This window comes from Macadamia integrifolia, chromosome 14, assembly GCF_013358625.1.
Source record: "Macadamia integrifolia cultivar HAES 741 chromosome 14, SCU_Mint_v3, whole genome shotgun sequence".
Classification (NCBI taxonomy): domain Eukaryota; kingdom Viridiplantae; phylum Streptophyta; class Magnoliopsida; order Proteales; family Proteaceae; genus Macadamia; species Macadamia integrifolia.
The window spans coordinates 7,428,676-7,444,589 of NC_056570.1; the positions used below are offsets into that span (position 1 = coordinate 7,428,676).

General features: G+C 36.5%; 1 protein-coding gene across 2 annotated transcripts; it reads left to right on the forward strand.

The window, feature by feature from the left end:
• The first annotated feature begins 612 nt into the window (after positions 1-612).
• LOC122061960 (protein ABIL1-like) lies at positions 613-15,908 on the forward strand. Of its 2 annotated transcripts, XM_042625554.1 has the most exons (10): positions 613-1,006; positions 1,232-1,407; positions 8,737-8,819; positions 10,047-10,197; positions 10,290-10,389; positions 10,480-10,572; positions 10,676-10,760; positions 10,888-10,940; positions 11,098-11,204; positions 15,479-15,908. In XM_042625554.1, exons 2-10 carry the CDS (start codon positions 1,258-1,260, stop codon positions 15,617-15,619), a joined length of 963 nt encoding a protein of 320 aa, XP_042481488.1. In that variant the 5' UTR covers positions 613-1,006; positions 1,232-1,257; the 3' UTR covers positions 15,620-15,908. The 2 variants fall into 2 exon arrangements, with proteins under 2 accessions (XP_042481488.1, XP_042481489.1); XM_042625555.1 differs by lacking the exon at positions 1,232-1,407.
• The last annotated feature ends 6 nt before the right edge of the window (positions 15,909-15,914 follow it).

A 15,914-nucleotide genomic window follows, 5' to 3' on the forward strand; every position in this document is an offset into this window, starting at 1 on the left:
TTTTGTTCACAAAAACGGTTTTAGCTATATTTAGTATCATTTATGGAGCTTATTTTTTATTTTAAAAAAATTGATAAAACACAAAAACAAAAAAAATATTAAGTCATTTATGCATTTTGACCAAAATTGATTTTCAATTATTTTTGCATTGGACTTGAATGAGCACTTGCTTAAAGTCTTCATATGAAGGAATAAAGTAGTCATTTGTTTTGTACTTAGAAATCTAAACCCTTGCCCTCTCTTATTCAATCAATAGTAGAGAAAGAGAGTTATAAGGAAGATAGGTGAAGACAACATCTCTTCACCTATTTCTTCTAGAAAACCATAGTGCACATAATGTACCAAACTATTTCTCACAAAAAATAATTTTTCTCAAATAGTTACCAAACCATTTTTATGTTTTGATATAAAATGATTTTCATTAATGATTTTTATTAAATAAGTAAAAAATAAAAAAGAAAATGATATTTAATTTTCTTTTTCTCAGTTAAAAAAAAAAAATCAATACTAATACCAGATACCGATACCATTACCGATACCAACCCTAAAGAGGAAAGTCTAGTCAGGAAACACATTACTCTGGAGTCAACATAAAGACACTCAGCGACCTTGTATCAACCATCCATTAAATTCTCCCGTCGTTTTCCTCTTGCAATAAATCCATATAACGCATTTCCCGGGATTGCTTTGAGTCTACTCTACTCTACTCTACTTTCTCTCTCTCTCTCTTCACTCTGTACGATACTGTAGCTCTCCCACCAAAACCTAACGCAAGTCCAACCATTAATCTATAATTATGATATTCCCTTTGCTTCGTTTGTAATTATTCTACAATTCTACCAAAAAAAGCAATTATTCTACAATCTCTTTTTGTCTTCTCATTGGTTCTCTGTAAATCCAGTCGACGGAATTTGTTGAAATGGAGCAATTACTGTCGAAAAATCCAGCCATGAACTTCGACGAGGTCTCCATGGAAAGAAGCAAGGGCTTCGTCAAGGCTCTGCAGGTTAGATTCGTGCTCTACTTGTTTCTAGATCTGGTTTTCTTTCTTCGTCTTTTTTGTTCCTCTAATGTCTATCTCCTGTGTGTCTTGACGGACTTTTGTTAGATCTTATTAGTTTTATTATGCTTTCCCAAGCATTGGAAATATGGAGTTCTTTGTTTTGATTTCGTTTTTTGAACGAACTCACTTTCAGATCTGTGTTTTTTTCATTTCCGTTTTTTCTTTCAGACAACTCGTTTTCATTTGTTCTTTGAATGGTTTGGTGGTGCTTCCTCAACTCCAATGTTCTTTTCTTTTTATTGAGAAAACAATATCTACTTCCACCCGAAAGAAGGAGAACGCTAGGATTGGGAGAAAAAGCTATGTTTATCCCACTATACATTTCAAACTTATTAATTATGGAGGTAGTTTCTTTGTTCACTTGAGCAGTAGCTCCTTAAGAGTTTTCTACTGTCAATTTGAATTACAACGTTTATTTGGTTGTAGAACTTGAATACTGTGATTGAATTCCAGCGAGGTTATAGGTTATAATATTATGGGATCCATTTTGACTTGATGAGTTCTGTTGGGGGAACTCATAAAAATAGGTTAATAAAAGGATTTGATCAAATCTTGAACTCACTATCAATTATTTGAACACAACATTGTCCATATCTATGAGCACAGAAGAAAATTTCAGGTTAGTCAAATAGAATTTAAAATTTTCAATTGAAATAAAATTGAATATTCAATTCAAATTAGATAAATAGAATTCAATTTCAAAAACTTTTATTAAGTATTAATCTTTACCTTCATGTGTAACTGTAACATAATAAGTCCATAGATCTTCCTCTCCGGGCCTACAAAAAGGGACTTTTAGAACCCCATAAGGCATCACACCCAAAAAAAAGAAAAAGAAAAAATCCAGTAGGCAATAAATGAAAGAAAAGGGGGTTAAACGTAGACCGCCCTATGTTTGCAGGTTAGAGGCTTTCGAGCTATTCTATTTACTTAAGAATAGTAAGGGTGCACCATTTGTTTTGTTTTCATAAAACTAACCTGCTAACATGTCAAACAGTTTCTTCCATTTACTAATTGTGTTGCCTTTTTGTGTCCAATGTCTACCTTGTCGAAATTCCATCAACTCCATGGATGTAGTCCACAATATCGGCATTGGTATCGGTTTCCAACAATAACAAAACCGATACATAGCGGTTGTATCAGGTCAATATTGTATCAAGAAGCCATTTTTTCACAAAAGAAAATGGATATCCGTATTGTATCGGTCCCCATGTAGGCCCTATCTAACAATCAACCCCGACTATTGGGCTTAGACCCAATTGTTCTTTTTTTGTTTCTTTTTGAAGGTCTTTGGCTGCTGGTCCTCGTCAACCCTAAGTCCCTAACCAACAACAACAATAACAGCTAGGCCTTAACCTAACTAAATGAGGTCAGCTACATGAATCTGTGTAAAGACAGAAATAATAGAAGTAAAAGGAAAGGAACAAAAACAACAATTTAGAAAAACCCCACCTAAATGGGTTCAGCTACATGGATCCTTGCACTCCAATCCGCTCTATTCAAGGTCATACTTGTGATAAGGCCTAAACTATGTATATCTTTCCTCACTACTTCTCCTATGGTCATTTTAGGCCTACACCTAGCTCTTTTAAATCCTTCAATCTACCTCAAATGATTTTATCCAAGCTTATTATGAATCGGGGCAACTTCCAAATCAATTTTTTTTTTTTTAACCCGAACATTATCTGGGACTTGGGGAAGTCCCTAAAATTAAATAAGAGAAACAAAATAATGAAGAAACAAAAGGGGGACATGGCTCACCTTACCTCAACCCATGAGATACAAATCACTCTGACACTCGCAAAACCCAAAAGGAAAACTTGCAAAACGAGGAAAGATTACATTCTAAAGATTGCAAGTTTGGATATCCCAAAATCGGTTATGCAAAACATTTACAGTATTTGTGCAGATTTTTTATGGGGTTTTTTAGAATTTGGAAAGCGCCATCACTAGGTGGGTTAGCACAAGATTTGTAGACCTTAAGATGGAGGACTTGGAATTCGTTTGTTAAATGATATTAGTACATCTATGCGATTGAAAGGTCTGTGGCGTATTATTTCAGAAAATTCTATTTGGAGTGCCTTCTTCAAGGCTAAATTTCTATAGGGTAACCATATTGTTTTAGCAGAAAGTAAACTAGTGGGTTCTAAAACTTGGTGGAGGGTTTTGGATCTCAAAGAGTTTATTTTATCAAAATCTAAATGGCTAATTGGTTCTGACAAGGTGAATTTTTGGCTTGATAATTGGTCTGGTTGTGGCTTCCTGATCGACTATGTTGATGGGATCTTAAATGTGAATCTTGAAACTCAAGTTAAAGATGTGCTTAATGATGATGGTGTTTGGGACGAAGATGTGCTAAATATTATTGATTTTCCAGAGGTTCGTGATAGTATTCTCAACTCCAACATTGTCTTATCAGACAAAGTTTATAGATTGGTGTGGACTCCGACGAGCAATGGATTTTTTTCAACCAAGTCCGCGTGGAATGAAATCTGATCTCACTACCCTCTGGTTCCTTACTCTAAATGGTTATGGAGTAAATCGATCCCTTCAAAAGTGGGTTTCTTTGTTTGGCAAATCTATAATGGAAAAATTCCAACAGATGACGCTTTGACGAGTATTGGTATTCCATTGGCTTCCAAATGCTTTTGTTGCAAAGATCCTTGGAGGGAAACAACAACCCACACTTTATTGGTGGGTACAACTGCCTCTAAGGTTTGGGATTTCTTTGAAAGAACAATGGACATTGATTTTATTCTAACTCAGGATCTAAGTACTATAATTCTTTATTGGCATTCCCTTGCTGGTGTCAAAGGTATTTGTGAATATATAACTGGTCTATTACCATAATTTATTGTTTGAGAGTTATGACGGGAAAGAAATAACAGAAGACATAGTGAAGGCTCTTGTGCTGCAACTACCATAATTGAGAGAATCAAGGATTGGATTCATGAAATCATTTATCCAACTATTTTTTTTAAATCCCTTTCTTTGAGAGATAATCTTATCTTGCAGGTCTTTAAGTTAAACCCACCAATTAGTAGGGTTAAAGCTCCCATTCCTATTTATTGGTGCCCTCCCTTTTATTCTGTTAAACTGAATGTGGATGGTGCAAGCAAGGGGAATCTGGGTATTAGTGGTGGGGGAGGCATTATTAGAAACAACAACGAGAATGTTCTGGCAGCCTTTTCTAATTTTTATAGGGTGTGTACAAATTCAGTGGTGGAGATGAGAGCCTTTAGAGATAGCTTAGTATTGTGTAAGGATTTGGGCCTCTTTGACTTTTATATTAATTCTGACTCCTCCCTGATTGTGAGACTTATCTCTCAAAGATCATGTACCTTGTGGAGCTGTTGGTATTGGTTTCAGGAAGTAATCAACCTCTGCGATTCCCTGAGAGCTCATATCTCCTTTTCTATTCGGGAAAGCAATCACGCAGCGGATTGGTTAGCCAACTTTGTATGTAAATCTAGTATAAATTCGGTCCATGGTGATAATTCTCTCCCATATAATATTAGTTACATCATTCGGGAAGATAAAGCGGGATTACCAATCTTAAGAATGTAATATTTCCTCTTTTGCCGGTTTTCCTTTTGGGTTTTGTGAGTGTCAGAGTGATTTGTATCTCAGGGTTGGGGTAAGGCGGGCTATGTCCCCCCCTTTGTTTCTTTATTATTTTGTTTCTCTTATTTAATAAAATTTTAGGGGCTTCATTGGGCCCCAGATAACATTCGGGTTAAAAAAAAAAAAAAAAAAAAAAAAAAAAAAAAAAGAAGAAGAAGAAGAAAAGAAAATCCTGCTTTATCTTCCCGAATGATGTAACTAATATTAGATGGGAGACCATCACCATAGAAAACCGAATTTATAGTAGATTCACATGCAAAGTTGGCTAACCAATTCGCTGTGCGATTGCTTACCCGAAATGAAAAGGAGATATAAGCTCTTAGGGAATCATAGAGGTTAATTACTTCCTGAAACCAATACCAGTAGCTCCACAAGGTAAATGATCTTTGAGGGATAAGTCTCACAATCAGGGAGGAGTCAGAGAGGCCCAAATCCTTACACAATACCAAGCCATCTCTAAGGGCTCTCATCTCCGTCACTAAATTTGTACACACCCATAAAAATTAGAAAAGCCTGCCAGAACATTCCCGTTGTTTCTAATAATGTCTCGCCCATCACTAATACCCGGATTCCCTTTGCTTGCACCATCTATATTCAGTTTAATAGAATAAAAGGGAGGGCACTAATAAATAGGAATTGGAGCTTTATCCCTACTAATTGGTGGGTTTAACTTAAAGACCTGCAAGATAAGATTATCTCTCAAAGAAAGGGATTTAGAAAAATTAGTTGGGTAATTTCATGAATTCAATCTCTGATTCTCTCAATTATGGTAGTTGCAGCACAAGAGCCTTCACTATGTCTTCTGTTATTTCTTTCCTGCCATAACTCCCAAACAATAAATGATGGTAATAGACCATTTATGTATTCACAAATTCATTTGACATTGGCAATAAAGAATTCTAGTACTTAGATCCTGAGTTAGAATAAAATCAATGTCCATTGTTCTTCCAAAGAAATCCCAAACCTTTAAAGCAGTTGTACCCACCAATAAGTGTGGGTTGCTGTTTCCCTCCAAGGATCTTTGCAACAAAAGCATTTGGAAGCCAATGGAATACCAATACTCATCAAAGCGTTATCTGTTGGAATTTTCACATTAAAGATTTGCCAAACAAAGAAACCCACATTTGGAGGGATCGATTTATTCCATAACCATTTAGAGTAAGGAACTAGAGGGTAGTGAGATCGGATTTCATTCCATGCTGACTTGATTAAGAAAAAGCCATTGTTCATCGGAGTCCACACCAATCTATCAACTTTGTTTGATAAGATAATGTTGGAGTTGAGAATACTATCACGAACCTCTGAAAAATCAATAATATTTAGCAAATCTTGGTCCCAAACACCATCATCATTAAACACATCTTTTACTTGAGTTTCAAGATTCACATTTACGATCCCATCAACGTAGTCGATTAGGGAGCCACTACTAGACCAATTATCAAGCCAAAAATTCACCTCGCCATAATCAATTAGCCATTTAGATTTTGATAAAATAAACTCTTTGAGATCCAAAGCCCTCTGCCAAGTTTTAGAACCCACTAGTTTACTTTATACTAAAACAATATGGTTACCCTTTAGAAATTTAGCCTTGAAGAAGACACTCCAAATAGAATTTTCTGAAATAATACGTCACAGACATTTCAATCACATAGACATACTAATATCCTTTAATAAACGAATTCCAAGTCCTCTTTCATCTAAAGGTCTACAAATGTTGTGCCAATCCTCCCAGTGATGGCGCTTTCCAAATTTAGAAGAACCCCATAAAATATCTACACAAATACTGTAAAAGCTTTTCATAACCTATTTTGGGATATCCAAACTTGCAAGGATGTAAATTGGCATGGAGGAAAGCACATGCTTGAAAAGAACTAGCCTACTGCCTGAGGATAACAATTTTCTTTTCCAGCCCGCCACCTTGTGTCTAATTTTAGGAAGTATATTGTCAAAAAAAACAAACTTTTAGTCTATCCGTGTAGAGAGGCGCTCCCAAGTATGTTATAGGCAGAGAATTCCTCTCAAACCCTGTAATTTCGCCTACCATTCTTATACGGGCTTTTGAAGCTTTGGAACTAATAATATAACATCTTTTATGTTTATTCACCAGTTGGCCAGAGACATTTTCATACCTGTTAATAAATCCAATGATTTGCTTCAAAGAAGACTTCAATCATCTTGTAAATATAATAGTATCATCGGCAAGTAGGCTGTGTGAGATGTCCGGGCATCCTCTAGGAAGATGATAATTTGATGCATGACCCTCCGCAAATAGATTTTTAATCCCTCTACTAAGAACTTCTTCTGCAAGAATGAATAAAGTGGGAGACAATGGATCACTCTGACGGAGACCTCTGGTAGATTTAAATAACTTTTTGGCCACAAACGCGCCTTGCTCCTCAGAGATTAACTGGGGGAGATTGGTGGCCCAGCTTGTTGATATAATTTTAGCAATACTTTATCCTTCCTAGTTTTGCCGCGTATCCATCTCAACATTGTCATCTCTGCTACACTAAGATTGTCTATGCGACACTTCTTAACTGCCCAACATTCCGCTCTGTACATAATAGCTGTTCGTATAACAATCCTATATAGTTTTCCTTGAAGCTTTAAAGGAATACGTCAATCACACAACACTCTGGACACACCTCTCCACTCTATCCATCCCACATTAATCCTATGTGAAACATCATCATCTATATCCCCTTTTTTATTTATGGTTAATTCCAAATATATAAAATAATCACTTTGCGGTATCTCTTTGTCCTTAATTTTCAACATATCATTATTCATCATGGTGTCATCAAAGTTATACATCATATATTTTGTCTTCATTCTACTTATCTTAAGATCTCTTGATTCCAAGTTTGATCTCCATAACTCCAACTTACTGTTAATCCCTGATTTTGACTCATCCACCAAAACAATATCATCGGCAAAGAGCATACACCACGGAACCTCGTCTTGAATTTTCCTAGTTAAATCATCCATGATAAGTGCAAACAAGCAAGGACTTAAAAACTGATCCTTGATGTAAATGTCAATACTAACCAAATTTGTGATTAAATGTCAGACCAAGTTGAACTATTCAATATTTAATATCTAGGGTTGTTGGTATAAAGGTCTGAATGGTTCAAGCCAGGAATAACAAAAATGCAAATTGCTTGACCTACAAGAGTCATAAGAATGACATGCCATTGGTTGCGGTGTTGCTCATCAAGAGAGGTTCTTAAGTCAAGTCTTGCTACACCTTCAAATTTTTGTCTCTCATTGTACGATGCTGGCTAAAGGCTGAACATTCCAACCAGACTGCCCAAGTGATTTGAGTATTTTAACCAGAAATCCATTCACCAGTCAATTTTTGGGTTTAATGGTGGTCTTGGCCTAGGACATATAATTATAACCCTTGATCTGAAATCTGAATAGTCCTACTGCTATTCAACTGCCTGGTCTGATGGAACAGGGGAAACATTGCTCAGGCTCTGGATCTGAACCATCCCAACTGCAGTTTGACTAAAAAATTGTTTGACTGCAATATCAAACATGGCTTATTTGTGCACGAGGCTCTCGCTACTGCGAGGTCTGGGAGGGGCAAGTTGTACACTGCCTTACCCGCTGCTTTGCAAAAGAGGCTGTTTCCGGGTTTTGAACCTGTGGCCAACATGTTGCAATAGTGCAACTTAACCGTTGTGCCACAGGCTCACCCAAAAATGAAACAGTCGACTCCGATTCTTCCAGGAATGACTTTAGCTGCATTCTTTTAAATTAGAATGTACATTATTTTTTGTGAAATTTTTATGATGCATATAGCTGATAGGTCCATACCATTTTGTTACTGTTTGATGAAAATTTCGAAGTTCTACCTTTAGCTTCAACTGGTATATATTTGAAAGATGTACCTCAAACATATTAACAGTCCATTACATAGTCACATAAGTCAATGTGGTTTATGATTCCTCATACATCTCCCTGACATGCTCATGCTTCACTCTTCAAATTACATGTTTTATTTTTGGAGTTCTGGCATGATCTCTTGCTATTGGTTGTTTCAGGAATTGAAGAACTTACGGCCACAACTTTATTCTGCTGCTGAATATTGTGAAAAATCTTATCTTCACAGCGAGCAGAAACAAATGTAAGAATACTTGTCATACCATTTACTTGCGAAAGGATATGTTGTTTATGTGAATCAGTTTTTTCAGGATTCAAGGAAAAGTAATTATTTAGGCCATGGATGAAATCTTCAAGTGTCTATCAGCTGTTTGTACGGCTTTTGACAGATCCATTCAGCTAATGGAAATGTTTTCTTCAGATTAAAACTAACTATTCTTTTAGGGAGAAGTTTCTATGAGCTGCCAGGGGAGGGGTACGCAGCATCCTCTCTTTATCTCTCTCTCCTTCTCACATGAAATGACCTTGCTGCCCTCCTATATACATTAACATTCCATCGCATCTCATTGATGCACTCCCCTATGGCGCTTGCTCAGAGAACCCTCTCCCATTCTTTTATAACCTAGAAATGTTTCAAATGTTTTTGTTTGTAGCCAGGGATGAGGGAACCTGGGTGGGCTAGAATCTAAGATTTTCAATTTATCCCCAGATGTACTTGAGACAGCTTTGTGAACAGAATAATTCAGGCAACTTGTGTTTAAGTTTAGTTGTTGATCAGAAATGGAAAGGGTTGTTGATCTTGTAAAAAAGGAATTGAGTCAGTGGAGGCTTGCATAAGTGTAAATTAGAGTAATATCTAATGGTCAATAGTCGGTGTTGATAATTCATAATAAGAAATTAATAGGTAGAAGTCAGTGAGACATTGTCATATTGCAAGAAGTTAATTATTATGATATTTTCTAGGCTAGCTCAAAATTTTAGGTTGACGCAGCTGACTACTATGGAGATAGAACAACTGTACAATTATCAAAGATGCTGTGGAATGTTTGAACAATCACTGTCTTGACTAAAAAATAAAATCTTTGAAACAAGATTTAATTTATTAAAAAAAGGGACTGGTAAAATAGTCCACCTCAATTTCAGAAATGTTAAAAATGATTATAAATTCACTTAACAAATAAAATTAACATTTTGAGTTAATCTCCCTAGATTTTTTTTGTGTGTGTGTGTGTGTTTCACTGTATTCTGGAATTTGGATTATTTACGCTAGATTTACGGTAATTTTGTAAGTTAAATTCCAACCAATAACTATGTAAAAATTGTAAGTTCAGGTAGTTTTGATTTATTACCACTGGTTTAGAATCACATATCAACTGTCAGCACCCATGCACACGGGTTACTATGTTGCTGGGATCCTTGTAAATGCTTTCTAATTCTAAATTTCTAATATTGTTATGCATCATTTTATCAGGGTCCTTGACAACCTGAAGGATTATGCAGTACGAGCCCTAGTAAATGCTGTCGATCACCTTGGCACTGTTGCTTACAAATTGGATGATATCTTCGAGCAACAAATATTAGATTTTACCACCTTGGATTTAAAGCTTTCATGTCTGAATCAGGTATTATCTTTGCATTGCACTTGACTGGAGCTGTTATTCTGTTAAATCAATCAATTGATCAAAGCTGATTTGACTTCACATGTTCAAATTAGAAAGTTCTTACTTGCCAAATTTACACGGATAAAGAAGGTCTCAAGCAGCAGCAGTTGTTGACATTCATCCGAAGGCATCACAAGCATTATATTTTACCAAGTATGTTTTTGTAATTTTATTAGTTTCATTTGCAAGTTGTCATTGGAGTAATGGAACGATAACTTGTTTTTGCTGGCCACCCCATGCTAGAAACAATCAACAAGAAAGTACAGTTTAGTCCACAGATAGAGACAGATGCCAGGCAAAAGCATATTCTAGCAAGGCCTCGTGTTCATCCTTCAGGTAGCTGCCTCTGTCAGTGATGCCACACCTAATTTCCTCCCCCCCCCCCCCCCTTTATTTTCTAGACATTATTGACCATATTTTCTTGATCTGTATTCTCTAGGCACCCCTGCATCAAAAACTCTTTCCTGGCATTTAGCCTCAGAAACAGACTCTACTTTTAATGGGACTCAAAATGCATTGATGGGGTAAGGTTTATAAAACTCTCATTCATGCCTATTGGAAGAACAAATAAAAAAAATCCGGGATTGCATAGGTTTTAAAGTCTTAATGAAGTTGCTTCTTGCGTATCTCTGAAGTTCTTTTGTGATGCAGCATTAAAGGCACAAAAGCTACTGGGACAACTCTGGGAGGCTTCCAGCTGTTGGGTATGTATAATTTGGGTATTCAGACACATGGTAGAATGTAGATAATCTAGTATTCTCTGTCCAAATGTTATACAAATGATTGTGCTTTTGAAGCCTTTTCTCCGTTATGAAGCTATTAATATTATTTTCTTTGTTGCTGTGAACTCTATTCCTGTAGATGCTGGTGAAGCTGTCTCATTAAAATCCTCAGCACCTCATCTTCAGACAACTAGTGGATCTTCTGCTTCTGGTGCAGTTCTGCAAACATTTGGTGTCACAAGAAGGGTAATGTTGAAATTGATTGGAACAACTACCGATATATTTCCCTATATTCTTCAAAATGTATGACTCCTTGTTCAATGTAAGGTGGTTGAACGATCTATCATTTTGATAGTGTTCTTCATCTATTTTGTCTGTGCTGGCATGCCTGTGACATGTGTCTAATCTTTAGCAACCCCATATGCTAGGTACCAGGCAAGCAATTGATTGGTGTATATACTATCGATGGCCTTTATCAGCCTTCAAGTCCGTCCTCAGTTTAATCCAACCTCTACCACTGTTCCTACTTGTAGATACTAGATGACAGATTAAGTAGCAGTCTGGATAAAAACCTAAGGAGATATAACTGCAATTTTGATCCCCTATCATTAGTACTTTAGTAGTAATGACTTGGCAATTAGTACTTTAGTAGTAATGACTTGGCAACAGGATATCCCCTAGATTGCTTAACTTGAAGAATTTCTTTTGGGTGAATTCTCTTTTGATAGGTTTTGTTGGATGAATTATTTCATGTACGTGTACTAGTCGATGGCTTATCACAGATCAACTGTAATGCTTCGACCGTGGATGGCTATTCAGCTGTGCATGACAGATGGCTTCAACGTAATAGATGTGAATCTTAGAGTCATAGTGGAAATATCTGATCAATGATCTTTTGGGGAAGCAGTAGTAACCATTGTTGTTTATTCATAATACCGATATTTACACAGGGATTTGAGTGTGCATTCTAGTGAAAGAAAAAGAAAGCCAATATAATTTTTTTTTTCTGGTGAATAATGTCAATATAATGGTATGTTGAAGACGTAAGACATGTACATCATCCAAAGGCCCTTCAGAACTTTGGAGCTTTTCCTTGTGCTTTGCTTCTTCCCATAGTTTGGAAAAATGAGCTTAGAGAGCATAGCAGTGACGGAGCAGACCTTTCACAATGTTAAAGAACCATGCCCATGCTTGTCTTTGGAGATCCCTGACCAAGCTGGGTTAAGCATGGCCTAGGATGTGTCCTAAAAAATTTTAACTAGTTCAGCTCCCCAGATTTATCATAAGTCCAAGTGAAACTCAGCCTACTCTTGTAATGATGAAGCTTTGCGAAGCCAAGTTCAGCTCAGCTTGTTTAAACCCTAGTTGTTTCTCTTTGGTTTGAGAATAAAATGTATTCCCCATTCTGCCTTGGTGGCCTCCAGTGAGTGTTTCAGTGAATCAGCAATACCTGTGACTTTCTACCTGGCTCGCTAGACTCATTCTGTGAATCCCACTTTTAAACCTGGCCTTCTGAGGAGCCTCAACGTCTTTGTTACATTGACATTCCATACTTCAATGCCTTATTGAAGAAGGAGCAGGAAAGAATGAAAGTGCTACTTAGCAAATCAGTTCCTCTAGGATTGAGTAATCATTAATAATAGGCACCATATGCCTCCAATTCAAGTATGTACATGATTTTCAATCAAGTGGGGTCGAGGACCCACCATACTTTAGTAGTTAAATTTTGCCTGCTTTGTTAGTGGGTAATCGTGCTATAGAGTAAACAAGGGTTTTGCTTGGGAACTCCTCCCAGTTAAGTTTGCATTCTGTTTGAAGTTTTTTGTGTTACTTTGACATTCCCCAATTCAGAAATATAATTTGGACACACCACTGATAAAACAATGTGGAATGTAATGTTTCAACTTACAAAGCCTCACATCATTACATTTCTGAAATATCAATCACTATTCATTTTTCTTTCATCTGATGAATGTGCCTATCCAGCGGCTGTAAGTATAGACCATGTTCATTCACGACCATGTATGAAACCTTTCACCTATTTTATTTTAAGGTTACACTTACTTATTTTCCAACAAAAAAAGGAGGGAGGGGGGGTTGTACCTCCTCTTCTTTTATGTTACTATCTTCCGGAAAATCTTTTTCTCAGAAACATTCTGCTTGGTATATATGATTGGGATCTGTCAAGGGCTGCTCTTTTTGACAGTTTGTGTAGCTATATTTGACACTAACGTGGAAGAGGGCAGTATTGGTGCTCAAGGATTTAGATTTGCAAATTCAGTATGTTTGACTGTGTATATGTGATTTGGATGCATCCTATGACGTTGATCTGAGGTACTATCTAACTTCTTAGAATTGAAATAACTGAAAATTGATTCATGAAGCATGGCATTGTCTCAGTACAGGACAAATTCAGGCATTCTTTCAGAGATATAATGGTGTTTATAGCACTAATGTTGATTATATGTTGGTGATTCTTGGAAACAAAGGACTTTTGAGACATTTGAGTCATATTTCAATGACAACAACAATTCAGCCTTATCCCAACTAAATGGGGTCGGCTAAATGGATCCATTCAAAGACAAAAAGATACAAAAAAGTATGACAGTAGAAAAAAAAAGGGGGGGGCATAGTTGTCACCGCGCCAAGGCGAACCAAGGCAGTGGAGGGTTGTTTAAGCGCTTAGGCGAGAAGGCGCCCACCTTAAGGCGAACAAGTTTTATTTTTTATTTTTTCTATTTTCTAACATTATTTAGTAAGTTATATATACCTTGTATCATAAAAAATCAAGATTAAACCACATCAAGCCATTAACAATCAACATTTAGCCACATCAAATCATAAAAAATTAACATTAAGTCATATTAAGTTATAAAAAAATCAATATTTAAGGAAATGCTCTTATTCTATAATAAGTTTGACTTGTCAAATGATTTTATTTTTACATGAGACTTTTTGTATTAGTTATAACATAAAATCAGCTTTCTAACAAGTCTAAGATTACTTAAATCTGAGTTGCAATGACAAAGTTATGCTTCAGTCAAACTTATTTTTAAGTGTGTGAATACTGTTAAAATCGCCTAAATGAAAATAATTTTATGAATATCAAAACAAAATATTATTTTACCGGACTTTTGATTTTTAGCAATGTTTTAACATGATAGAATTTATAAAATTTTCATAATTAAGAAAAACCCCAGCATTTAAAAGTTGAAAATCGTCCCTATAACCAAAATCCAGTTTTTGTTCTTGGACTGGGGGGTTGACTTTTTATCATTTTGGAATTTGATTTTTAAACTATTTTTATTGGATTCAAATAGGGGGTATTTGTTTATTTATGAATAATATCTTAAGTAAATGAAACATTTACTTGAATGATATTTGGCATAAATAAGTGCCGAAACACAAGGCGACATGCACTGCAACAAGGCGACTGTCGCCTAGGCCCCAGACAAACCGCCTGGATGCCTAGGCGACGCCTTGACAACTATGTGGGGGGGGGGACACAACAAAACAAACAGTGAAGTCTCACCTAAATGGGATCGGAAAGATGGATACATGCTCTCCAATCAGATCTATTCGAGGTCATACTTGGAACAAGACCTAAACTATTCATGTATTTCCTCACTATTCTCCTATGGTTATCTTAGGTTTGCCCCTAGCTTTTTTAGCTTCTTCAATCTGAATGAGATCGCTCCTCCTTACTGGCGCATCCTCAGGCATCTGTTGAACATGACCATACCATCTTAAACGGCTTTCTTGGAGCTTATCATGAATGGTGGCAATTCCTAAACCAGCTCTAATATGGTCATTCATTGTACCATTTCTAGTTTTGCCGCACATCCATCTTAGTATCCTCATCTCTACTACACATAGCTTATCTATATGACACTTTTTAACAGCCCAGCATTCCACCTTGTAGATCATAGCTGGTTTGACGACTGTCCTATATAACTTTCCTATAAGTTTTACTGGAATACATTGGTCACACAACACCCCAAATGTACCTCTCCACTTCTTCCACCCCACTTTAATTATCTGAGAAATATCTGAGTCATATTATTTTATTAATTTGGATGCAGCCGAATGACATGGAACTGAGGAATAAAAGGTCTGACTCTCCTGGGAATTAAATTTAAATTTAAAATTGATCCATGAAGCAGGGCATGTCTTAGGACAAATTTGTTCATGCCTTTCTCGTTATGTTTTTAAAAGAGTTTACAAGACTGTTGATTATATATTGGTCAGAATAGAAAATGAAATTCTCTCGTAAATGAAAACTCTGCAACACTTTTTTCTTTGTAAAAATAAAATTGTCATTGATTTGGTCATTGTCAACACTTTTTTCAGAAGATATCACTGGTTTGTCATACATGCTTCTGGTGGATAAATGAGCTAAAGTCATGAAGTTTAGTTCCTCATATGTTATTGAATGTTGATTCATCACTGATCCTTTGTAAACTTCTACTGGAATGAGATGGACTGGAACTCATCTTTATTCTGGTTTGGTATCTCTTCAGGATTCTTTGGAAGCATCCAAACAGTTGACAGCATTCAGGTCTTTTGACAACCTGGGTCGGCGTGAGACTGTACGTGCCCCTGTTCGCAGCAAAAGTATGCTATCATCATTGTTTACCAAACACAAATCAACGAAGCTGTAGCATTGTATGTTGGCCAATCTACCTTTTGGAATTTCGCGTCAATTGGGCGTTGCTTCCTACTGAATTGATGGTTTTAACTATCCTTATGTGCTTGGTGGAGCCATTTCACTGGTTGGCCATTGAAGATCACAATAGTCAGTTGATCTTCTACTCTAGCTATGGTGAATCTCGCTAGCAGAAGTAAACGAATTCCAGGCAAGTTCTGACCCCTGCAGTTCAGGATTGTCTAAAAACCAGCTTTGGCCAGATGATCTTGATTGAATCAACCTGACAGATGGGATCCCCCCCCCCCCCC